Source organism: Vulpes lagopus, chromosome 3 (assembly GCF_018345385.1).
Source record: "Vulpes lagopus strain Blue_001 chromosome 3, ASM1834538v1, whole genome shotgun sequence".
Taxonomy (NCBI): Eukaryota; Metazoa; Chordata; class Mammalia; order Carnivora; family Canidae; genus Vulpes; species Vulpes lagopus.
In genome coordinates, this window is record NC_054826.1 from 17,991,054 (window position 1) to 18,018,042 (window position 26,989).

The 26,989-nt window shown below is 43.6% G+C and overlaps 1 protein-coding gene across 4 annotated transcripts in view; it reads right to left on the bottom strand.

Annotated features, from left to right (window-relative positions):
* Positions 1 to 5,097: 5,097 nt before the first annotated feature.
* LIFR (LIF receptor subunit alpha) overlaps positions 5,098 to 26,989 on the bottom strand; it is a 238,596-nt gene continuing 216,704 nt past the window's right edge. For all 4 annotated transcript variants that reach the window (XM_041748764.1, XM_041748761.1, XM_041748760.1 and 1 more), the window contains 8 exons: positions 25,906 to 26,119; positions 23,565 to 23,744; positions 20,551 to 20,652; positions 19,695 to 19,862; positions 15,671 to 15,832; positions 14,454 to 14,547; positions 12,727 to 12,805; positions 5,098 to 12,342 (listed from right to left, as the gene is read on the bottom strand). In XM_041748764.1, the coding sequence (XP_041604698.1) occupies positions 11,719 to 12,342; positions 12,727 to 12,805; positions 14,454 to 14,547; positions 15,671 to 15,832; positions 19,695 to 19,862; positions 20,551 to 20,652; positions 23,565 to 23,744; positions 25,906 to 26,119 (1,623 nt within the window). In that variant the 3' untranslated portion in view covers positions 5,098 to 11,718. The remainder of the gene's footprint in view (positions 12,343 to 12,726; positions 12,806 to 14,453; positions 14,548 to 15,670; positions 15,833 to 19,694; positions 19,863 to 20,550; positions 20,653 to 23,564; positions 23,745 to 25,905; positions 26,120 to 26,989) is intronic.

The following is a 26,989-nucleotide window of genomic DNA, read 5'->3' on the forward strand; positions in this document are numbered from 1 at the left end:
GAGGTGGCTGCTTTCCACTTGCCTTTGTCTCGCAGACCTGCTCGAGCTGCAGGTGGTTTACAGGGGCCCGGAAATCTCTAAGCATGTGGTCAGGGGGTGAGGGGGGCCCGTGGGGGGGGTCCGAGTGGCCTACCTCCGAGCAAGGGCCCGGCCTGGCGACGGCCGCAGCTCTGCTTTAGCTCAAAGAGGACGGGATTGGAATGTCTCTGAGAAGGAAGGCCAGGGGAGCTCAAGAAATTTGCTCAAATAGCTTCATTTAGCAACAAAAGTTAACAGGCACCAGGCCAGGGGCTGAGGGGCCAAAAGCCCTGTTAGGACATGGGCTTCTGGAAGGCAGAGGCCGGTGAGGGGCTATCAGACGGAGAGAGTTGGGGAGAAGGGTGTGGATGCGAGGCTGCCGCTTGGTGACCTGGACCCCGGCTGCACATGTCCCGTGTTCCCGCTGAACTTCAGCTCCCAGCGGGGAGAGCGTGGGTATGACAAGGGGGCGTCGTCAAGTTGAGCAGAAAATGCACCCACTGGTTGCCCTGGCCGCATTTCTACCCCCCACGGATGAAGGAAGCGGAGTGATCGCTGGTCTGGACCCTCAAACAGGGTTGGGGAGGTGAAGCGATTGGCCAAGTGTTGGGGTCTTAGTCACTGTGACGCGATTGCCTCTGGACTGGCAGCCTGAAGCCCTCGGGGTTTGCTCAGGGGCTTTGGGGCTGTGAGGGCGGAATGAGGCCACATGACCTGGGGCCTCACAAGCATTGCTTTAGCGGCCCCCCTCACAGGCACGTGCCAACACGCATTGGCTTGGAGAACATTCACTGAGGGTTCGCTACGTGGGGGCCAAGCCCTGGATGGGACACGGGCAAGAAGACGAAGGATGGAGAAGACCCAGCTCCTCCGGTCAGCGTCGGCCGGGGCTGCGGCCTCATCCGGCAGGCTCACCGGCCACCTGCTCCCGCAAAGCCGCAGGAGACCCCTTCCCCAAGGCCCAGCGCTCCTGTGACAGCTCTGGTTAGGTGTAGGCCCACCCTAGATAATCGTGCTTTTTGTGAACACAAGTCATTGATGAGTAGCCTACTCATGGGAGGGACATCTTGTCTCATTCCTGGGTTGGGCTCCCACTCCAGGGGGTGGGATGGAAGCAGGCCTCGGAGGCTGAGAATCTCGGGGACCAGCTTAGAATTGTGCCTCCTACAACCCATCAACCCTAACTCCCCCGCTGTGCCACGTCCACACAGTACTTCACCGGAACCCGGAGCTATTTTCCTCAGACATTTTAGGTCTGTGCTCTCCCCTTCATGCCACAGTCGGCCACTGCCCTACCCTACAGGTCAAACCCAGACTCCCTGGGTAAAGGAACTTCTATTCCCAGAGCACATCAAAATCTTTCAAAATCCCTATTCCTGAAAAGTTGTGTTTCCCTTGGGTCCAGGGACCCTTACCAATGACCAAGGACTCATGATGTTGGTGGGGGTGCCCTGAGGAATGGGGGAACCCGAGCCAGGCAGCTGCCTTTTCCAAAGGCCACCCAGCAGGAGCCCCATCATCTTAGAGGAAGTGGCACGTAAGCAGAACTCTGCAATAGGTTGGCACCTTCATTAGTCAGTTGGCGGTAAAAGACCACATTTTATGGCTTAGAAAAGTCGACTGGGGAGTGCTTGACTGTAGTGTGCCCGTGGCGCCCAGTGTGAAGCTCGAGTGTTGGTTTCTAGTGCCAACCAAATCAATGCCAAGCATCTTTGCTGGCTTCCAGAGCCATCCACTATTTAATGCAAGGTATCAACAGTTTTTATAAATGAGCAAGCACAAAGGAATTCAATAAGGAAATTTAAATAATATATCCATACACTAGAGTCTAATGTGTTCATGAAAGAGCAATGCCATGTAAATCCTACTGATATGAAAAGATTTTCAAAATAAGTTAAATAAAAGAATCCGGTTTGAAAACAATATACAGTGCGACCCTCACAGACACGCACACGCGCATATGAAAATGCATCACGTTATGTACACATATTCACAGAGGAAAAGTGTCTGAAAGGATACAAGGCCAAAATGTTAGAAATAGCTACTGTCGGGCAGCCCCGGTGGCCCAGTGGTTTAGCGCCGCCTCAGCCTGGGGTGTGATCCTGGAGATCTGGGATCAAATCCCACGTCAGGCTCCCTGCATAGAGCCTGCTTCTCCCTCGGCCTGTGTCTCTGCCTCTTTGTCTCTCATGAATAAATAAATAAAATCTTTAAAAAAAAAAAAAAGGAGCTACTGTCGTACAAGATAGTATGATTTTTTTCCCCTTTTACTTATTTTCTAGATTTTCTTTAGTGAGCCTGTCGTGAATATTGTTTTGTTCGCTCGGAATCTCCCTTCCCTTCTTTCCGGGGACTGGTCCTCCTCCAACTTGGAACGTGCAGTTTTTGTAAAAGTGGCCCGTGAACAAGGCCTCTGTCCGGCCACGCGAGCACCCAGGGACGGACACGAGGCCCAGCAGGCCCCCGGCGTCCCCACCGGGGGCCTCTGCCCTACCTGATGGGGAGGCCACGGGCTGGGAGGAGCCCTCTAATCCGAGAGAAGGCAGTTTGGGGTGCAGAGAAGATCTGTGTCAGCCCCGGAGGGCAGTGGGGGGGCTGCGGCCCAGTGTGAACTTTCCAGGACTTACCTGCCCCCCAAGCCCACGTCTGAGACATGAGGCCAGGCTTGTCTTCTGGGAAAGCCGATACCATCCTAGGCTGAGGAGGGGAGGCGAAGCCTGGACGGCACAGAGGGCCTAGCTGTGCAGCTGGTCACTTAGGGGGGGGTCCCCAGAACCCAACCTGGAGAACGACATAGGTGTCGAAGCAGGAGATGCTGGGGTGGCAGCAGGGGGCTCTAGCGGGGGTCCCGGCTGCCGTTGTCAATGAGCAGTGGGGAGGAGAGCGGGTCTCCGGGGGGCACAGGGGTGACCAGGGCTGGGCGCCTGTGCCCTCGCCGCGGACCCTCCTGCCCGCCCGGGGCCTGCACCCCAACGAGGCCCCGGCCTGCCCTGGGCGCCACCAGGGCCCCCGCGGGTCACTGTCCACCAACATGGCTCGGACTCCCCGGAACCCCGGGAAGCAGGCACTCGAAGTCCAGTTATTCCCGGAGCCGCTGTGCCCATGTGCCACCCTGTGGTGGAGAGGCGCTTGGGGGGGCCCCGGCCAGGGCCACCGGCGGGAAGGGGCTCGGCTCAGGGAGGCCCGGCGCCCGGAGGGGACCCTTGGAACTGCAGGCCCGAGGCTGGGGGAGGCTCCCTGGAGGGCGGGTGGGCAGCGGCGGGTCCCCTCGGGGCCACGGGGGTGGCGGTCGCGCAGGCCCTGCCAGGGGCTGGTGCAGGGCTGCCGGCTTTCCTGGGGCTTCGGGAGGCCAGAGGTCAGCCCCTTGTGTCCTGGACTCGCTCTGGAATCCCCCCAAGAGCTGGGCAAGGGGAGGCGGCCCGGCCCCACGGTTCAGGGCAGAGGAGAGCCAGGGCTCGGCTGGCCCCCGCCGGAGGACATGAAAAGCGCCACCAAGGGGGACAGAAAATTCAACTCCAGGCCCTTGGTGAGGGGCGCTGCGGATGGGCCACCTGGGAGCGGGGGTGCAGGTGCCTGGCTGCCACGCGACCCGCCGAGACGAGGGCCCGGCTCCAGGCCTGGGTGTTGTCTGCCCAGAGGCTGCGTCTAGGCCGCGGCGGGCAGACAGAGGGACACAGAGCGACAGAGCTGGGCCCGCACACTGCTGCCCCCCTCGGGGAGGCGGAGGCCTCGGGGAGGCGGAGGGGGCCGCAGCCGCAACCCCGCACACTCCACCCGCACTCACTGAACACGACTTCCACCTCCCAGTTTTTATCAAAATCATCCTCAACGGCTTTTCTTGTCTCTTTAATCTGAGACTAATCGCTCTGGGACAAAAATCCGCTCCGATTTGATCCCAAATCAGCTCAAGACATCTCCTGTTACATCAACTCCCTGCTTCTCAGAGACTGAGGAAATACTTTTAATTCGGTTTTTCCATTAGTCACTCCAGGCGAAGGGTAATGGATCAAATTTACAGGCCATTCAGAACCAATTCTCACACAGCTCTTCTGTAAAGACCTGGAGCCTGTGGACGAGCGTCAGTGACGTTGAATACTACACGTTAAAAAAAGTGCATCCAGCTGATACATAGACCATTCCTGTCCTTTTGACCTTTTCAAAGTCCTTAGGGCTGATGTTATACATCTTGGCCCAAGAATCCACCATCTGGGAAACAAGTTATGCACGGACATCTCCCCGAAGGACAGGCCGTACGTACGTGCTCTACTAGGACTTGAACACGGACGCGTGTTTCACAACTAATTCACGACTGGCCCATAGTTTCTTCAGGCTGAGTTGTAGCCCATTCATATTCTAGTCCTTACTCTGGGTAAAAGCACAGGCTACCTAGGTAGGACTAGAGACTTCTTTCTCTCCCTTATGAAGAGAAGTCATTTAAGATCACTTTCTACTTTAAAATTACTATTTTGCTGAATCAGTGACTGTATTTCCAAACTCCGTGACTTTAAGTTAAACTAATTTTGATCTATTCTTAGAATCTTCAGAAATGTCAGGTCGTTTTCAGAGGAAAAAAATTACAAAACCATACTTTCAGGACCAGTATTCATTTTTTGTTTTATGATGTTGGATTCCCACTTCTGATTATTTTTATGCTAAGTTCTCTTATACACAGAATACAGATTTAGTGGAACATATGGAAGAGTATGTCAGTGGCATGCCAACGTATTAAAATATTAAAAATTTAGGGGCACGTGAGTGGCTCAGTGGTTGAGCATCTATCTGCCTTTGGCTCAGGTCATGACCCCAGGGTCCTGGGATCGAGTCCCACATTGAGCTCCCCACAGGGAGCCTGCTTCTCCCTCTTCCTATGTCTCTGCCTCTGTGTCTCTCTCATGAATAAATAAAAATAAAATCCTTAAAAAAAATTTAAAAATGTAGTTACAACCCTATGTGATTGTCTCATAAACCCTGTTAATTCTAATGAGAAGTAACAGAAGTATTAATAACAAAACAGAGGCTACTTTTTCCTAAGTGCTTAAAACAGAAAACAAACAACAGTAATGCCCAAATCCGTCAGTATAAGTTGTAAGAAAATATATTTATTTTTCCATGACAATACTATGATAAAATTGTTAAATACATGCATTTTAAAAACAAACATAAGTAACATCTTTAGAATTAAACAGCCAAGCACACTACTTTTACGTTTAAGGTGTCTTAGTAATAGGTTACTTATATTCTATGTTCTTGATATAACCATGTTCTCCAAAAGATATGGAAATTAAATTCTGAAATTATATGATATAAAATGTTCAAATTTTCCATTCTAACAGCAACGTAATCTCCAAATTTTCGTAAGGCAGAAAATACTTCAGTTGTCATCTCTGTTAAGTTGTTTTATTTCATATTAAACTTGGAATTCTGTGAATCAAACTGAATTACACAAATATACTGCAACCTATAGTTTGCTTCCTACTACAAGTGTATTTAAAGGTTTCCTTATACGATTAAGCAGGATTTTAGGTACAGAACATCACAAATGATAATTCGGGTTAAAAAAAAAAAGTCTGTAGTGGTAACATTTCAAGAAACAGGAAAGGGAACCGTTTGGGATGTGCAGTTTCTCCCTACCTTTCAGCTACATTTGCACACACCTGACCAAACAAAAATTAGTAAACAGTTATACTAGTATTTATATAAAAAAAAACTGAAAATATTTAACATATAACAACTCCTTTAAAAAGACACTCATTCTACAGACAACCTTATAAAAGACAAAAACTTCTATCTGTTCACAGTATGTGTAATTTGTAAACAGTAATTCACTATAATGCAATTTTGAGAGTAAAAAAATGGCAATTTCCTAAACATAAAGACAACCTCTGACTTATGGCCAACTAATGAGAAGAAAAGGCAACAGGTTCTTTTTGGGATAGTTGAGTATTTTTAAGTGATTTTCAACCTCTGGACATACTTTTAAGGTGGTACCATCTCCAATTTTGGATGTCTTTATCCAGGCCAATATTTTTCAAGCAATTCTGAATTGAAATATATTTAAGAAAAAGTCATGCTTTTTGAGAAAATAATAGGAAAGCACAAATGCTAAGGTAGTACAGAATACTTCCCCTTCCACAACAAAAGGAATAGGAGTTTCTTATTGTGTTTTGTCTTTAACTATTCATAACATATTCACATTTTTCCAAACCATTATTTTGGAAAGAAATTAAATAGAAGGGTATATCATAAATAATGGGGAAAAGTTTTGGAATCAAATTAGGGGCTGAATATTTGAGAAAAAATTTTTATGAAAATTATTTAGTATTGTTGTCTATGATCGATCACAAAAATACTAACGTTAAACCTAAGCTAACTTGTCCATGTTCCAATTTTATTGAAACGTACTGAATGTGGTACTGAAAACTGTATTACCACCTAGAAATCTTACCAATCTCTTATAATGGGATGTTTAGGAGAAACAGCAAGTTCAGAAGTTCAAAGTTACCCATTTTTAAAATGGTGTAATTCTGAAGGGAGGTACATTTTAGATGTGTAAGGAAATTCAATACATTTAAATAAGCCATCCAACCAAGCATACAAAATATTTTTGGCTTCAGGGCAGCATAAGGTCTATGTTGTTAGTTGTTTGGCTTTTTAAAGTTCTGATTGGCTATTGCAAAGGAAATCTTAGAAATTATATGTCAATACAATACATATTAATTTCCTTATCAATTAAATATTCATTTCCCCAATTCACATCTAAAAACACATAGTTTTTAGGGTGTTCGGTTATAGCAACCAAAAAGTAATGTAAGTTATTACTGTTTTGTATGTGGTTAAATATTCAATCAGTGATAGCTTACTTGAGAGATTTTTATTTTATTGTTTCTATGGTTCTTCAGCTGGGCACTTGTACATAAAAACATTCAGGTTTCTCTCTTAAAACACTACTTTTAATTTTTACAAAAATGTTGCACAGAATTCGTCTTGCATAGGTAACCTCGGCCTACAACTTGAACACTTATGATCCAAAATATTAACATTCTTCATATAGGGAGAAACAAGCACTACTCGTCATTTAAAATAACAGAAATCTGTCATAACTCAGTATCATAATTGTAAGAATTTGAATATATTCTAAATCAAATCACATTCCATGGAATTTTACCACACACAATAAAGCCTGACATATCAATAACTGAATGTTTTCCTTAATCCTCCATACAGGCATTAAAAATAGCTCATTTGTATTATAATTGGCATGAATATAATCATGTAATAGTTAAGACAAAGGCACAAGTTGAAAAGAAATAAAAATCTCACCACCCCATCAAAATAAAGAGGTTTAAATATTAATAGCCCTGGTACATAATCCATGAAGACGTAACTAGACCGAATTCAAACCAAGTGACTTGCAATGATATTCTAAGGTCATGTCAAAGGATGCATTTCCAGTAAGTTAGAAAATCATTTCCTTCTGTGAAAAATTTTCTTCTGGAGATAAAAGGTAAGATGGGCATGGTACCATAGAATTTTGTTTCAGCGGGAAATACCAGTTTAAAATAAATGCTTTGAAGAAATAGTTTTTAGCAAGAGAATGAATGAGTCCTTTTATTAAATAGTTAAGCTCACACATCAATGTATTATTGTTGGTTTGCTAGAACAATGCTGGTTGGTACAAACAGGTCCCAAGTTCTATACCCATCAAATAAAAAAGACACTATGGATACTCACAGTGAGGGAGTAATACGGTATCTTGGGATGCTTTTGCCTGAGTCTTTTTCCCAAGTTTTCACTCAAACTGGAGCTACTTCTCGAGGAGATTTGAATCTTTCAGTCTCAGATCTACATGCACTAGGCCCTGGTATATACCACCCTTATGAAAACCGTTCAATCTGCACATTCTGGAGTGGGACTCAGAAACAGTTACTCACTGAACTTCTACCATGTAGCTAGTCATCTTTGTAATGAGCTAATGATCTCACATTTGACTTTTGAGATGCCTAACTTTAGACTTTCAAAATAAGAAAAAGGCATTTTAAAAAAGGTATGCACATTTTAGATGGTTCAAAACAGAAAACAGTAAAAATTACTTTAAATAGGAAAAAAAAAAGTCTTATCAGATTATGTGCCTAAGCAGTAGAAAAACTTGAGATAACATTTTCTGCATTTTGATATGTTAGGGAGTAGTTTAATTTCAAAACCATGAAACACGGGTTTCAAATTCCTTTTGGAAGAAAATATTTCCTGGTCTCCACTAACCTACATCTAGTTATTCAAATGCAGACAGGACTGCAATGTTCTCTATACATGGGCCGTATGGAGACAGTTAAGAAATTACAGGACTAATGGTTTCCAAGGAGAATACAAGCTGCAGGAAGTTTTAACAATGTGACTCTTGCCACAGTTTCTGAGCGCAACAGTACTAGATGTTCTCTACCTGCAGTCCTTCAGATCCATGAGCCGTGAAAGTAATGCTGGTATGGAAAACGAGGCCGATCCTTTCGCCCTTAACCTTTTCCATGAATGGCTGCTTCAAAGTCTAAGCTGTAGGAACACAGCACCCGTACCACCTAAGCACGCAAACACACAACCATCCAGATACCCAGGGCCAGTCTCAAATCCAGGCTTCTGTGGATTCAACACAGTGATGATTTCAACTGTATATGGGCACTAATCCATGCAGGACATAATGTACAAGCTCTACCTAATGTCAAAATTCTAGCTAAGTCTTCTAAACATACTTTTATACTAAATATTGTTTATCTAGGAGGGCCGCTCACAAGAGCAACCACCAGAATCTCCACTCCTCACAAGGGAAGCTCGATCTGAAATTGGCTTATGAGATATATGAAAATGTGTCCTAATATGAGGGCATTATTAGAGTGGGGGCATAACTGAGTTCAGATACTTAGAATTTCTAACCAATGGCTAGGCTTTAGTTGAGGAAAGAGGGATTTCCCAATTATTTTCCTAGTCAGGAGGGGCTGAAGGGAACACATCTAGCCTTTAGCCTTCCCTCCCCCCACCACCCCAGGAAGAGGGGTTAAAATGATTGGACACAGCATGACCACTACAAGCCTGCTTTTCACACCTGAGCCTAGTCCCAGCATTGGCAGACAGTGCACATTTACGAGGGTCTCCAGTGCCACAAATGAACGGATGTGTGACCAAGGACGGTGTCTTCTCTCCTGGTGTTCAGGCGGCCCCCACATGCCCAGATAGGCCAGCAGGGGCGGAGGAGGGAAGTGAGAGGTAATGGCTTCGCAATTGCACAGTGGGTCTGGCTGTCTTCAATTTAGAGGGTAAAGACAAAGCAACTTGCTTTGGCCTCAGACCTAAGCCACATGCTTCTAGGCATACAGCAAGTTAAAAAGAGCTTGCCCAGACTAAGTGTTACTCGGCTTCCCACTCACCTAGTGATCACTGTGTGCGGAATTCCAGGGGGGAGGGGAGAGGGGAGTAAGCAGCACTCTGAACGTTTTTCATGCAAGAATAGCAGTGAAGTCTTGGAGAAAGAACTGGAGAGCCAATGATATTCACTGTGAGCCAAACAAATGAGTCATCATCTAGGTTAGAAAGGGCCCCGATCCGCATCGCCGCAGCTGCAATGCATATATACTGATGACAGAGCTCAAACAATTTCTCCTGGCCTTTTCCCATTCTCAGTTTAGTGTAGTTCAGACCAATACCCTTTGACCTTAGCCAACACCTATCCTAAAGAGATGAAGTACAGGATCCACCAGTTTCAATGGGAGACGAGGCAGGAGTTGGGAGCAGGAGGGGCATGGAAATGACAAGCTTCAGCAGGGAATGAAGGCAGCCCCAGGTCTGAGTGTCTGGGGTGCAAACGAAGGAAAGGAGCCCGAGAGGATAGATAAGAAGAGCAGACTGTCAGGGACTGCTCTCGTTGGAGACATTTTTCATTGCTGAAAATCTCCAGGAGCTAGACAGGGTTTTAATATATACTGTATGTGTATAAAATTGGTTCTGTTTCATTCCACCTGTCCATATGTCATGGAGCTCAAGAATTTAGGTGAACTCTAGCAACTGATCAGGATTGTGAGAGCGCCCAAATGGATTCTACTCCTTGTCATCCTGTGGCTTTTTATCATGACGTGGGTTTTTTTTTTTTTATTTTATAAAGAAACACTAAGACCTAGAAGAAAAGATATGCAATCCATTATCATCACAGAACCTCAGAGTTAAAAAAAAAAAAAAAAAACAAGCAGGCACATCTCGATGTATTCGGATATTTCCATTTTTTTCTAGTACTTTGCCTTACCTGTCAAAAGACAGAATACATAGATGACCTGGGGGTTGGGCAAATATAAGATACGCTTCTTAGTTTTTCATTCTGCTTTTCCAAAAACCACATTCACTCTAGGCATCACTCATGAAAAGCAAGGGTGGGCAGGGGAGGCTGCAAAGACACGCGGTCGTGGACAACTCGCACAGCAACTGCTACACCCTCACCACGGTGCGCCCGTGGAGCAAACAGACACCGAGGCGGGCCCTATGAAACAGCCCTTGAGGACTGTTCTGGTAAGGAAGCATGATCTTTTCAGTTGCATATTTAAAATTTTGAGGACTGGATCAAATAGTCTAGACTGATGATCATCTCATAGGAGAAATTGCCAAACTGCCTGATGAGGAACCTTTGCTACATGGAGTCAAAGATCATCACTGCCTGGGTGACTGGGGTTCCAGGGCATGCGGTTCTCGGGAGGTGATGAAGCCGGTCAGGACCGTGCAAAGAGCTAATGCAGCGAGTCTGCTCAGGAATCACCTCAAATTGTAAATCACTGTAATTATGTTTATCAGAAATATTAAGTTTGCTCCTACACTTATAAAACTGACACGGTGTCACACAAAAAACCAGATTTCAAACAAAAAAAACTAGGTCTACAGTCTTTAAAAATTTGCCCTTAAATCTTAGGGCAACCAACCGCACTAAGGGAAGCTAGCATGCAAGCCACAAAATAAGGGAAAGGTTTGTAAAACCTCCCAAAGCAAGACGACAGGATTCTAATTTGGGCTGGTCAGTGTCACGCTCATTTTCAAAGTTTGTACCCCTGAGAAAACTCTTTGATAACCATGATACAGTAGGCACAGAAATCAGCACACTTTATCAAACAAAACACTACAACAGCTGTCACTACATTAAAAATTATATTAATTTTGTGTAAGTGCCGCGGATAGAGGAGAATAATGTTGAAAGTTTTGAAATCTGTGCTTGGTTTTCCTCTAGCATGGAGCAAGTGTCAGGCAAATAAACATCGTCTGTTGCTTTTTGACATTTTTCTCCTGTGCCTGTAAATCGGCTTGCAATTTCATCCAGTACCCATAGGAGAAAACCATGAGCAGAACAGAACACGTTGCTGGGGGATTTGGTTTGCGTGGATGGGCTAGACGGTATCGGCCATGAAGTGCTTCCTGAAGGCAGAACACGTGCGAATTCTTTGGCTCCCATCACAGATCGCTCCAAAACTTGAGTTGCAGGGACTGAATTTCTGGGTTACTCTGCTCTGGCTGTGAGACTACGTTAAAAGCACATGAACACTTTGAGTGTGACTTGCGCGCGGTGAGGCCCCCTCGCTAACAATACTTCACAGGATCCCTCCAAGATGCCCTGTGCTGGCACGGCAGCGCCAGAACCCAGAGCTCACTGAGATGGCAGACTGAAGTGACAAGGTGACTCTGTTAGTCGTTTGGTTTGTTCTGAAAGAAGTTTGTAAAGGACCACCCTCCCCCACTGGATTTCGGAGAGTCTTCATCTTTAGGAGGAATCAGAAACTGTCGGGAGTTAATGGAGCAGGGGCTTCCAAAGGAGACAATTTCACTGTTGCTGTCCGTGGACCTGGGGGAGTCTGGAGATACTAAGTTCCAAGTGTTGACATTTGCCTGAGGTCTGTAACCCGCAGCTCTATCTAGGTCGTCCTCTGCAGCGAGGTCTTCTACAGTAGAAGTGACGGGGAGGTGCATTTGTGGCTTGTAGCCGGCCCCCCCGACAGGGTCATTCTCTTGTTCTTCCTCTGGTTTCGCTTGAGGCTGGTACATAGACTGGATGTCAATGTAAACGACTTGAGAGGCTCCCCCGGCCTCATCCGCGCCGGGGTTCGGTGTTTCCTCCTCAATGACAGGGGGGCAGTAGGACACCACCACGTGGTTCTCAGCTTCCGCATCAGAGCTCTCTTCCGGACGCTCAGCTATGGGAGAGATTATTTCTGTGTCTTCTATTTTCGGAACTGCCGATCGAGTCTCCAGAACCTCAACGTTATTTGGGGTACAAGGATTCATTTCCAATGTTTTGAGAGCACTGTTTCCCTAGAAATAAAGGATAAAACAATGATTAAGAAGAGTGCTAAAAGCCGCCGCATCAATGCCCTTCCTACAAAAGGGGCATTATCTTCAATAGTTTTCGCACAGCTACTTATAAAAATGTGTCTCTACTATTCTGCAGTGCATACTAGAACATAGTTCCTTTTTTACATATCAATATGTTCCTTGCTATTAATAGCAGTGGAAAAAAAAGAGCATGGTGAAAACAAGTTAAAATGCATAACTGTAGAAGTTCAGCAGATGTTAAAGCATTGCTCTTTGCTTCACACATTTTACACTGGATGATATTTGCATGCTAAAAACTTTTCACAAAAGACAAAAAAAATGAAGCCAGTACTAAAAGATAAATGTAAGAAAATAAAGGATTACCTCACAGACACTCTTTTGAAACTGTAAAGCTTTACAATTTTCTGGATTTGGAATATCAGGGTAGAAGGTTTCTTTAATCCTTTAAAGAAAGATGATTAAGTACATTTAATAATTAAGATTATCAATTAGACAACAAATAAATTAGAAAATCATTGGGCTTATTCTGACATTTCATATGATGCTTTAATGAACATCTGAGATAAAAATGTAAGATCTAAGTTTTTAGTGTGATCATTCACTGACCTTTCTGTACATAATGCACTGAGGGGCTCCTACTTGAAAACTATGAGCAGTATCTCTATTTCTAGAACCACAATATCTTCTGTATCTCATGAAAATGGAAAGCAAAGGATTAAAGTGGTGATTGTGCTCTCAAGTCAAAAGTAAAACAGAGGTACTGTTCATCTAAGCAAATGTCCACAGTGCAAATGGATTACTACACAGGGCCCAGTACTTCGGGAGTGTATTTGTATCATGCAGTTCTCTTCTGCTCGTAACAGGTTCCAGACTATTAGGGAAAAAGGCTACTAATGATGAGCAAAAATGAGATGCAAACAAAAAGATTTGCTCGGTCCCAAATCATATGTATAGTTGTTAAAAAGAATTTTAGTATTTGAAATTCCTGCAGGAAAAAACCCAACTTTGTTAATACAAGTCTGACACGCCCTAGCTTCTAAACTCTCATTTTATCTTCTGTATTAAAATCATTTTTAAAATGTGATTTTTGGTAATGAGAATATGGTCATCAAGACAGCATGTTCTGTAATTCTTAACTAATACTATGTTAACTTATAAGCCAGAATTACTAGAATACATTCTCTTCTTTGCCAGAAAGGATGGCCTTTTTAGTGCCAGTGAGGGCCATCTAGGCATGAACACAGCCATCTGCCCAGCCCAGCCCAACTCCTGCCAGCTGGCCATGAGGTCTTCTCTCCCACTGAGTCCCGGCTCACCTCACCTCTCCTCTCCTCATCTCACCTCATGCCTCTCTAGCTTCACTCAGACCACGGTTCTTTTCGCTTCCTCCTGATGACCAAGCTCTTTCTAATTTCTGGGTCCTCAGGAGCTATTCATCTCTTCCTCTGTGAGAAAGAGCTATTCAACACACTTTCTCCTCTCTTTACCCTTTGGGACTCTGCTCTAATGGAACTCTTGTAGGGAGGCTGTGGTCAGCCACCTCCAGTGACATAGTTCCCCTGTGATTCCCCTCGTGGTGCACAGTGACCTTCCTAGTACACATATACTTATGAGCCTGTATTTACTAGATGATTACAGGTTTAATGTCCACCTTTCCCCAAGGTGCTTTAAGTCTATAAGGATCATGCTTATTTAGTTCACCACTATATCACTCTTCACATGGGAAGAGTCATTCATATTTGTTGAACAAACGAATAAATGACAATATTTTCTCAATAGGTCACCAGGACAAGTGTAATCCTAATCAGTAACCTTGCATATAGCTATTGCCATATTTATGCCTGTAGGTAATTTTAGTATATCTGCTATTACTTTAAATTATCAGTAAACACAGTAGGAAAAAGTTTACCTCTTATTCATTTAAAAACATTTAAACGATTCTTGCTTAATATTAAATCCAATATTAATATAAATCTAATAATTCAGACTAAACCAACATTTTTTACCAACCAAGTACTTATTTCTTAACACAAAATAATCATGCTCTTAAGAACACAACAGCAAGGGTAAATGGATGTAGGTACCATTACCATTCTCGTTTCCGATAGCAAAGGATACTTGTTACCACTCCCACAATGACAGCCACGGCCACAGGAATGAGAATGGCAATAATTAATCCCACAGCTGAAAAGAGAATATTGGATATATTCATATCACTATTTTAAGCAGGACATACAGAATACATTTGTATTAGAAGATACTTAAGTTGGTAGATTATTTAAAGAAAAGAAGTCCTAACTGCTCCAAGGACACTGAAAAACTATTAAAATGTGACCTTCAAAAGCATTTTAATAATTTTTACACTAATACTTAAATTCCTTAGAACAGGACAGAGCGCTACTAACACACGAGGCCAGGTTCTTCTCCCCGGTGTGTGGGGGTATCAGATGTACTATAGGAAGTTTAGCCATATCTCTGAGCTTCTACCCACTAGATCTCAGGAACACCCACAGTTCTGAGATCCAAAACTATCACCGGACATTGCCATGTGTCCCCTAGGAGGCAAAATTGCCCCAGCTGACACCGCACCCTCACGGTGCTTCACTGAAGTGTATGTGTGAAGTCTTTCTTGGGGCTAGAGACTATGCTGCCATCCGACCCAGGCTCCTCACTGGGGACAGTCAAGCCCGTCTTCCCCGTTCTCCATCTCAAATTTGTGAATGCTGGGGTTCACAGGTTTTTAAAGGATATTTCTTTCACTCTTCCCTGGATAGGTTAAAAATCACATTTAGAACAGTCACGGCAAAAAAAAAAAAAAAAACCTAAAATGGAGGTTTTCTGGGTGGCTCAGTGGGTTGAACGTCTGACTCTTGGTTTTGGCTCAGGTCATGGTGTTGGGGTTGTGAGAGCGGACCCCACTTTGGGCTCCCAGATCAGTGAGGAGTCTGCTGGAGATTCTCTCTTCCTCTCCCCCCTTGCTTGTGCATGTACTCTCTCACATAAATAAAATGTTTTAAAAAAATGTTTAAGTGGGTCAGCTTTATATAGATTCAACATGAATTTAGAACTCCAAGACTTAGGATGTATCGTTCATGCATTAATTTAAGTAGTCTTAGGAAATAGCTTCAAATAACTGACAAGAATAAATATGAAGTCATCCTGTGGCCTTTTAACATTGCTTGACACTCACTATAAATATGCACAATACATGAAATCTTTAAAAAAGGATTCCTACATAAACAAAACTTGCTGGAAACACTATGCGTTTAAGTACAGAAAGCACCTCAACAGGCAGTGATTAACTTACAATTCTCCTTTGTCACCACAAACATGCTCTTCTCCGGGCCCATCCCGCCGTCTGTATAGGCTCGTAAGACCAGATGGTAACTTGTTTTACCCTGAAGGTCAGCAATTCTCAGGGTCTTCTGGGATAGGTCAGTAATGTTCTTCACCTTTATGTCGGACCGACCTATTTGTAAAGTGAAGACCATCATTACTGACCTCTACGCCACTTTAAACACCTAATTACTCATGCCTGTTCTACCCATATCCCTTTCATGTGAGTCGCTGCTGGCCGCCCTCAGCGTCAGGGCCAGGACCTGCGGGGTCAGCCAGACCCAGGTTCAAGTTCTACCTCTGCCACTTAGCAGCCACATGGGCTGGACCTGTTATTTAAACTACTGTGAACTTGAGTTTCTCTAACCTCTGAAACAGATGATCACGACTTACCTGCCAGAGTGGTGTGAAGTTTTCATATATTCTCTAGAATAATCCTGGCATATAGCAGATAATCAATACAAGTCTCTTCTTTACCTAAGGGCATGAAACGCACCACAACCTCCTGGGGAGGGGGTCGCTGTGCCTGCATCCAGAGAGAAGCGCACACCTCATTACAGTGCTCTCTCCAAACCACTAGGGAAGAGAGGCAGTGCACCGGAGTTCTCAAATGAACCGCTAGCGAGGAAGCCTTTGAATCATTTCCAAAGAAGTATGAGAATTGTTTAAACCGTTGTTTTATAGTTTTAATCAAAATAATGGAAGACAACAGTTTGAAAAAATGAACTAAATGGCCAAGAACAAAAAGTAGCAGTTCCGTGCCGGCACCTTCCCCTGCCACCTACAGTCACTGCAACATCACGTTATTGGTTTCTTTGGGTATTTACTTAAGTATTTTGGAATAAACTCACACTGGCAGTACTTTGATTTAAAATTTTTAGACATTATGTATGCATGTTCTACAAAGAAGGTGAAGCTTTAGTGTTTTCAGACCCCCTCGCCCTCCCATCCCACATCATTCACACAGACACACTAAAACGTTTGGGAAATTCAGCGTTTATGTTACTATGATCACATAAATATGGATTCCTGCTAGACAAATTGCTTAGTCTGCTCAGACTTCCTTATTTTTCTGTTGTTTTAATTATGCTTTTTCCTCATTCCCTTAATGTACCAATTCCTAATTCCTCCCACAAATTTCTGTGAACATTCAGTGCAATTTTCTACATGGCCCAATGCAACAAAATCCAAGTGCCCAGTGCTATGACTGGCCACCCAACCCCTGCCCACGTCTCCCAGGGGCGTCCTCCCCAGGGAGGTATCTGCTCCAGACCAAGGCCTCCCTGGCTCCCGCCCTCCTGGACCGCCCTTGCCCTGCTTGTTTCCTCAGGCTGAACCACGGTTCTGAACCACCACCTGAGAAGGGGACACGGGGAAGGAAGTATCTGTAGCTCTACGGGCCTGAAATCTGAAAATACTCTCATACTGCTCTCACACTGGCTGCCACCAATGAGTACAGACTTCTAGGGAGAAAAGAATTTTCAGTACCTTGAAGACACAGCTGTGCTACCTCTGGCCTCTGCTGTGCTGTTGAGAAGTCCGAGGCCACTTTCATGTCCGAGGCCTCGCACCTGAGTGACTTTTCTGTCTGTAGGACTTGTTCTTTATGTATCAGGTGCTGAGAAATTCATGACAATCTACCTCAGTGTAGATTTTTCTTCTATTTATCTCATTGTGTAGTTGATGGGTGTTTTCCTCTGTGTATCCTGGTCTTCTAGTTCTGGGAAATGTTCTTAAGCTCTTTCTTTGGTTATTTTCTTTTATCCTCCCACCCCCACCCCGAAACTCCTATAAAGCGTGACGGCTCAAGTCTCTGATGCTCAACTTCCTCATTTTTACCAAGTCTTCTCCTCTGCATCTAACTGGAGAAAGAATTTCTCTCTCATTCAATTTCTCCATCTTCTATTTATTTATTTTTTTAAGACTTTTAAAAAAATTTTTTATTTATTTATGATAGTCAAAGAGAGAGAGAGAGAGAGAGAGAGAGGCAGAGACATAGGCAGAGGGAGAAGCAGGCTCCATGCACCGGGAGCCCGATGTGGGATTCAATCCCGGGTCTCCAGGATCGTGCCCGGGGCCAAAGGCAGGCACCAAACTGCTGCGCCACCCAGGGATCCCCTCTCCATCTTCTATTTAATTCTTTAGACTTTTCTTTGATCACATTTCTAATTCTCCTGAGTTCTTACCTATCTTTTGACTGTTCTTTTTTATAACATCAGGTCTTTTCCATAAATACAGTGTAACTCAACTATGCGAGGATAGTTTGGTTTGAAATTTGTTTCCTTACACTGAATCTGTTTTCTCTAATTTCTTCTGGTTTCTGTCCTCCTGTTAGAATCTTCCTCAACCAGCGGTTATCCTGGCTGCTAGTCATGGCTAGAAGTGAACCACGGGAAGGTCACTGTGAATGGGTAGAGCTTTCTGGTTGGTGGGCTTTCCTGCTCACTGGGGCCCTAATACCAGCACTTTTTGTGTCTTTCCTCAGGAACCATTGCCTTTTTCTAAAGAAAGATCCTCTAATCTCATCAGGGAAACAGGGCCAGCTGAAGATGTCCTATTTGCCCCTTATAAGACAAAGGAGGCTCAGGGAAAGTCACGTTCACTCTGGTGTCCCTCTCGCTGGAGGCTGTCTGGTTCAACTTCTCCAAAGAATGATCCTCTCGTCTTCAGGCAGGGGAGAGCGCATTCACGCTGGCTGCATGAAGTTGGCATAGGACCCCCATGGGGATTCTAATCACTCCTTAAACACTTAGAGGCAGCTCTCAATGTTCAGCCCATGTCCATCCTAACATCTGCCCCCAAACCTCGCCTAAGGATGAGTCAGATTACTTCTCCCTGAAGCCTGAACATCTACCTGGATTTCACCATCCTTCATCCTCCAGGTCATCTGTCCCACTCCCATCAGCCCCAAAATGTCCAAATCTGGTAATATACTCTTGCCTGTCTGGTTCTCTTTTTGTGGCATCATGCTCCCCCCCTCTTCTTTAACTTTAGTGACTATTTTATCACATCTAAATGGAAGTCTAAGTGCTCAATTTTAACTGGTACAAGTGTAAAATTTCTGAACATTTAAAAAAAATTTCACTAGACTCTGGATATTTGTAGAATTTTACACTTAGGGTTTTTCTCACTCACAGGCAATTGTGAAGGTTCAGGAAAGCAGACCTTAGTGGTGTGGGGGAGGTGCACATTTAATGCAGCTGCTCTGAGAAGTAACTTAGCTAATGCCTGCTCGGTATCTCCATGCAGCACTGTTGTTCTGGACTTGTTGGACAGGCATTAAATAATTAAAATGTTTTTTTCTGAGGAGAGGTCATTAAGGGAAATGAAAGCTCTCAAACTGAAAAGATGGCATGCTTGTGTTATGTGGCTATGAATAGGAAACATCTGACTCCCAACAGAAATATAATTTAGGGAGAAGCCAAACTCTATAAACATTTCTGTATTTGTAAATCTGAAAATTCTCTAAGGTCTTTGGACATATACGCTTACCAACTGTCAAGGATTGACTGTACTTTTAAAGATCTAATGGATATACATGTCCCTAGTCAAGTCAATTAAGCTTGCCAGCTCATTAAGGCCCTAACTGTGTGGACGGCTCTTTTTCAGTTGTTAACAGTGGAGGCTCTGGAGCCATTCTTGGGTTCCTGAGCTTGTCTCCTCCATTATTAGAATTACAGGAAGCCTTTTTTTTTTTTAATAACCTATATAAGATGCTACGTTATACATCATTCAAAATTACTAAGAGATAGTCTCTTTCCTATGGGGCTTATAATCAAAGTCTGAAGAATAATTTAAATGAAAGACTGCACATGCCATTTATCACATAGTAAAATCCTAAAATTCTCACATTCATATATATTCATTTACCAATTTTTCAGTTTTGGAAACCAGTATTATATTATTCACTAACATGTTTTTTCCTTTTTTTTTTTTTTTTAATGGTTAATGAGAACTTCTAGGAAATGCTATTCTCACTGTAGTAAGTTACTTACCTGACTCCAAACCCCTTATCTTAGAGGTGTCTCTCTCTCCTTTTTCAAAGTAAAATAAATATCCTCTTAAAAAGCCTCTGAGCTCTTCCACAGGAATATCTTCCCATTTTACTAATATTGAATCTGCAGATGTATCCTCAACAGTAAAATTTGGTGCCACAATTGGAGCTGTAATAGGAAAAACATCCATAGCTAAAGGAGAGTTCACTGATACAGAGTAAGACATTAACATTTAATGAGATTTCTATCTTCAAAAATAATTAAATCTAAAATTAAGACTTTATTCTCTATTAAGTCACACTTTCAGAGAGCTATCACAGGCGTTGCTCCAGTGAAGCTTGCATGCAAATGACTAGAGGCACACAGGGAACTTACAACATAAACACACTGCATTAATGTTGAAATTAATGTTTTTTTAAACGTGTTTAAGTGCAAATAAGTCTTTTGACATCAAAATTAAGATTTAATTTTCTCAATCACAAGAGTAAAACTGTGAAATATTAAAGATATGAAGATTAGGCAATCACAATTTTAAATTTATCATACAAATTATTTTTCCTTCCTTGAACTAAACACCTTAATCTATTTTTAGAATTCAATCTTGATGGGACGCCTGGTGGCTCAGTGGTTAAGCATCTGCCTTCAGCTCAGGGCGTGATCCTGGAGTCCGAGGATCCAGTCCCACATCGGGCTCCCTGCATGGAGCCTGCTTCTCCCTCTGCCTATGTCTGCCTTTCTCTCTCTGTGTCTCATGAATAAATTAATAAAATCTTAAAAAAAAAAATTCAATCTTGCAATTGTTGAATTTCTAATTTCTCACGTTACCCTGGACTCTAAGACTTCCCCATTAACTTACCCAGTTCTTCTATATATCCGATTATAGAACGTAATAACTGATATCCTTCATTCCTGCACCCATACAGGAAAAAACTGTATCTTACACCTGGTCGAAACTGATCTACAGGATAAACACAATTAACTTTCATAAGTACACATTACTATGAGCATCTATTTTATAAACATCAAACTTACAATCACTTACTCTGAAATTTACAAAGCTAATTTTAAACAGATGTTTTCTTATCATAAAAAATACTGATATTCAAAACTGATAAATATTCAGAATGAAAAATGACTAAAGGAAAATTACACAAACTCACTTCTGTTGTAATGAATTGTATTATATAACATGATATGACCTTGAAGGGAGGAACAGTGATCAAGGTTTTCATCTTGTTTCTTAAAATCAAGCAACGATGACTTCCCAGATTTGGGCCAGGATCAGTTTACTAGGTAATCCCAGGTCCGCACCAAGCCTCTGTGTGGAAAGCCCTTCCTTCCCTAGCCAGTGTAATCTCCTACTTTGCTCCATAAAGCAAAAAAACTAACATTTCCACTCTACCTTGCTGCTTCAAGGTATGCTGAGTCATAGCATCTGTTTCTCTTTATAGCATTGCTATTTCGTGCCCTTGAGTTAACTTCACAAGGCACACAAGAGAAGCATCTTAACTTTACTTCAAAGAGCCCCTCTGGTACATCCTTGATACAATGCGAAGTGTGAGATGTTGGGAACACAGAGGTGGACATAGTGTGGTCCACGGCCTAGAAAGGCTGGCAGAGTGGTGGGGAGACAGATGAACCAGGGTAACCAAGACACAGTGTGCCTGACTGGAGGGACCTATCCTAGGCTGGGGCACCTTTACTGTGGGACCAAATGGGTCTAAGAATATCACAAAAAGCCATCAGGAAGCGACATTTGAAGAGGGCCTTGAGGAGCTCACCAGTGGTGGTCTAGGAAAAAGATCCCGCTTGGGGGAGCTAGGGCAGTCTGTGGGATTGTATCTAATTTGTGGAAAGCAACTATTCTGGTGTGGTCAGAGCACGAGTTCTCCAATTCTGTGCCCACAGAGCACCAGCGGTTCTACAAGCCCAAAAGTGAGATGGCCAACCTCTAAAATCATTATGAAACTTTTTTCTTTGGGGGTCAGGAGTGCCTGAGGTTATTTTAATCTGCCTGTATGTTGGTAAATCTGTACCCAGGGTTATGTTACAATGATGTAGATCAGTATTCTATAGAGTTCTGCTGCCTTAATAAAATAAAGAGCCCAAGTGGGAATTATGGCATTAGTTCCATGTTTTGAGATCATAAAATAGGACAATTGAATGAATCGATGACTAGGTTGAGAAAGGAAGGAGAGAAGTGCCTCCTGTGGCCATACACTGTCCCAGAGGCAGTAAATAAAAGAGACAATGACTGGCCTCCTGAGGCTCTGAACTGCTTTGAATCTGAATTCTAGTGCTGTCACACACTAGTTCTGTGACCTTGGGCAAATCATCTGACTTCTCTGAGCCTTTGTTTTTTCAAGTGTGGGGCCTTTGCTCATCTGTCTGGCAGGTCTTAGCTTAAAACTTATGTCCCCAAGACACTCTATCTAAGGAGACCCCTCTTCACACCAAGCCTGCCCCTGGGCCACCCTGATTATTCTCAAAGCCCAGGTGAGAAAGGTGGAAGAGAGAGGAGAATTCATATGGCACACGCTAGGACAGCCTAAGGCTCAGGCAGCTACAAGTGGAGGTGCAGGAGAGGAGGGTAGGGTGTGCGGGCACTCTGATAAGGGAGGTGGGTTCTAGGAAATGATAAAGGGAACCACCAAGTATTTCAAGTAGGACTGGCAAATAATCTAAACCCACTTGGGAGTAATCTAGTGGATGGGACTCATCTTCCCCATCTGATGGTAACAAAAGCAAGTGGGTAGCACCGGTTCCTAGGAGAGAAGTATTAGCAGTTGCTTGCTCTCCTGAGCTTCACCTCCACGTGAGGGAGAACCATGACCGTGGGATGACCTTGAGAAGCATCACCAAGGCTGCAGGTTCCAGAATTCCCAAGGGTAGAGGCACAAAACACTCATCAGCTACTCAGAAGGAACAACGATGGTTGATGGTCGAAAGAGGGCTGTAGTATCCCAGGACAAGGCTGTCTTAGCCTGCGGGTTACTACATACTCTTCAGGGCTGAACTGCAGGCTGCTCCTACCCAAAGCAGCTCGCCTTAGGGGACTCCTGGCTCCTTATAGCCAGGCACTGGGGGGTGCCCCCTGCCCCATGGATGGCCCCTGTCCTGCATCAGTGGTGATGGGGGTAAGGCGTCTGTCCTTGGCTCTGCCTAGCCCCAGTGAACCTGCGCTCCGGCCAGCAAAGGCAAAGGACCAGGGGTGAGACCACGCTGCCTAGGGCTCTGTGGTCGGCTTTCTTCAGGAGCATTCCTCCACATTGTTGTACCTGTGACCCAAATCTGCAGAGCTACTTGACATTCCACTGTACAGATACACTGTAATTTACTCATTCTCCTATTTGCTATGGGGGTTTTCAATTTTTGTGATTGTAAATCACACTATGGTAAACGTTCTTAGATGCAATCCTGTGTTGCTGATTATTTCTTAGGATAAATTCCTAGACAAGCAACTACTAGACCAAAAGATATGAACCCTTTCACACACATACTGCTACAAAGCACCTTCCAGAAAAGTCACCAATTCACACCCGCCCTAGTGATAAGGGGGAAGTGATCACTCATACCCAGTCACACCATGTATTGCTCTTTTAAAAATATTTTTTAACAGGGCTCCTGGATGGCTCAGTCAGTTGGGCGTCTGCCTTCAGCTCCAGTCATGATCCTGGCTGGGGTCCCAGATCCAGCCCTCCATCAGGCTCCCTGTCCAGCAGGAAGTCTGCTTCTCCCTCTCCCTTTACTCCTGCCCCCTCTCATGCTCGCATGCACATGTGTACACTCACTCACTCTGATTCACTCTAATAAAAAAATCTTAGAAACAAATGTTTTTAACTTTCACCAAGAGGTATGAGTTCATCTTACCAGATTCTATTACAGCTTCAGTGCTGTTTGAGGGGACTTTTTTCCAGTCCATAAGGCAGGGTTCAGATCGAGATGAGTTACACCATTTAATAACATAGTCACAGGTCATATTGGGATCGTAATTCCAAGTGAGGAGAATCCCATTTCCCATTCCGACAGCCTGCTCTACTTTGAGATCATCTACAACAAGAAAGCAGTACATTTTACTTGTATTAAAAACAATAATATAAGATAAATCTCATAAAAATGGACAGGAGTTAGAAAAATATCATTGGACAGAAATTTTAAAATCATGCTCAAACTAGATAAGCCTCTAGCAAAGTTTAGAAGTGTTGCTGTTATTTTTGTTGTAAAAAAAGTAATTACCTGTACATACAGGAAAACTCAGAAGCTCTAAACAGTAATAAAAGAGCACGTAGGTTAGGTGGTAATATGCTGCAGGCCGGGCTGTGAAGGTCAGGGCCATGAGGGATGGGGCTGAGGGCATGTGGGCACGAGAGAGGGTAGCAGTGCAGGGGCAGGCGTGCCTGCACCACAGGCAGGTGCAGAGCTCAAGTGGACAGTCCAGACCTCCTCTCCTTGTCCACTATGATGTGAGCTCTGTGAGAGCAGATGGGGGCTTATGCCTGCAACCCCAGCCCTGGGCCAGGACCTACAGAGTAGGAACATGGAACATGTGGTGAACAGGCTTCTGGAGATGAGGTGAGGAATGGGGAATCTGCTGAAATGCAGTGTGATCTGAAGCCGTGCGGCAGAATGGCCAGTGGGGGCACAGGGAGGGAAAACCCAACACAGGGCAGAGGGGTGAGGTGTAAGAGGTTGGCGCGAACGGGGCTGTGCCCAGGTCTGTTTTCCTCATCCTCGTCAGATCTCGGTCTTGGGATGAGGGGGGCCCAAGGCTGGGGGTAGGACTGTGTAGGTTAGGCCCAGAAGGAGAGGGAATTTCCCACAGTAACAGGAGAAAAGAAGTTATTTCTATAACCAATTTCTATTCAAGGGTTCAGTAAAAAGCTGCAGAACGGTTTTTGGAGAAAAAAGTTGTATTCATAAAGCAACTACTACCTAACACAAGACAACAATTTGGCTTAGAATTCAGAGGACACTGGACACGAGAGTGTTCAGGCTCAATGTGATTAAAACTCCACACCATAAACCTGCTGAGGCCCAGGGCCTCCGTCTCAGGAAATCGTCAAGGAACAATGATTCTGTGGCTTCCGCAGCTGTCTAGGAGCTGATGCTAGGCCATTGTTAGTTCCGTAAATCACTACCTTCTGAAGGACACAAGGAATACGGTTCTTGAATTAAAAGACAACATGGCTATTGCCTATCAGTATGAAGCAATGAAATACAGAATCTAAATCAGAAGGTATCTTCTTAAGGGTGTTCACACCGCTCTTCTCTCTCTTTCCTTTTCTTTCTGCTGTCACACCTCTGCCTGAAGACCCCTCCTCTCTGTGTGTGCTGCTGTCTGGGCTCTGCGCTCCGTGTCTCTAAAATGTAAGGTGCCCCCACCCCCACCCCAAGTCCCTGACAGTTGACAGAAACTAAAACAAAGAACCAGCTAAGTAAGAAGCTGCCTCCATTGGGAGTTGAAAAAATACTTGGAGGACTCTAACTGGACCAACTTTTCTTCCTTTAGGAGTGTGTGGTCATAGACAGGAGCCCCATATTGGGGTGGGACAGCAAGGTGGGGGAACAGGAAATGAGCTGGAAGAGGAATTAACTGAGAAAAGAGAGAGAAGTGGCTATGGATGAAGTATTTGGGATTACTGGTAATCCCTAATATTTAAAGGAAGGCACTAAGTTAATTTTAAAATTTCACCACAGTGACTCTTTTGAAACTTGTATTAAAGATCTAACTTAGACTTTAGGAATAACTTCTTATCAATAAAGGATTCCTATTAATAAGGAATGTCTTACCAACAAAGCTGCCATTCAAAAAAGTACTTTTTCCTCCCTGGCAGTTTGTAAAACAGCCCAGCTGTTACAGCATCAGCTCCCATGGTCTTGGAAGATATATGAAAACGGTACTTAAATAAATGGTTGAAACATTTCTTACTAAGAGTAACGTCCACCACATAGCTCTCCAACATTACACACTAACATAATTGGATACACTAATTATTTTATCCATCAGTGCAGATGTTTGGAGTCAACCCTAAGGACTAATGACTGCTGTCTCTCAATGAATTCTGGACATTAATCTGCTTGTTCCTCTGTATGTATCAGCAGCAGCAGAAGGTAGGAGAAGAAAGCTGACATTATAAGAGCAAGTGATAACCTTTAAAATGTTTCACTTTAATTTCCTGTTCTTATATCCTACATTATTTTAAGTACTCACCATTTGGAATTTCCATACTAGCTATTTTAGAAGGTGGCGATGAGCCAACAGAATTTTTTGCCACCACACTGATGATGTAGTCATTTTTATCAAGCTGAAGTTCCGCCTTGTGTTGAGGATCAGGGATCTCAGAAAGGGACTGTGTCTCCTCATCTAGTGAACATGATACATTATAGGAAAGTATTTTCCCATTAGCTTCATTAATGGGTAAAGGCTATGAAAAACAGAAAAATAAATTCTGTCAAGAAACCTGCAAAACTGGCTGTGTGATGAGCAAAGACCATGAAGTCTAAACCAGACACTACATTAATCATGACAAGGTAATGTCAGAATAGATGGGAGTTGTTTTTTTTTTTAAATTTTTTTTTTTTTTTTTTTAATTTATTTATTATAGTCAGAGAGAGAGAGAGAGAGAGAAAGAGAGAGGCAGAGACACAGGCAGAGGGAGAAGCAGGCTCCATGCGCCGGGAGCCTGACGTGGGATTCGATCCCGGGTCTCCAGGATCGCGCCCTGGGCCAAAGGCAGGCGCCAAACCGCTGCGCCACCCAGGGATCCCTAGATGGGAGTTGTTAACGGTGTAAAACACAGATTTAAAAGGCACCAAGAAAAAAAATAAAAAATAAAAAAATAAAATGCATGAAGACCAGGATAAATCAGAAGCGTGATACAAAAGAAAAACTGTACTTACCATAAGCAGTAAGATCACACAGAAATTTAAAAATTAAGTAACTATAAACTAGTATTTAGCCTCACATTTTTCAGAAGCAAACAAAAAAGTAACAAGAATCACTGCCCTACCAAACAAAGCATAAAAAATTACAGAATGGGTGGGGCGGGGGGCGGGCTGGCTCAGTCAGTGGAACATGTGACTCTTCATGTCAGAGTCATGAGTGTGAGCCCCGTGTTGGTAGTGTAGAAATTACTTAAATAAATAAAACTTAAAAAAATTACGGCGTCACAGTTTTTAAAAAATATTTATTCTTTTCTCGAAATAGTCCATGCCCATTACCAGAAAGTTTGGAAATTATACACAAGTTAAAAAAAACCCTGTAAAATGCTCCCATATTCTTGTCTCTTAAATAC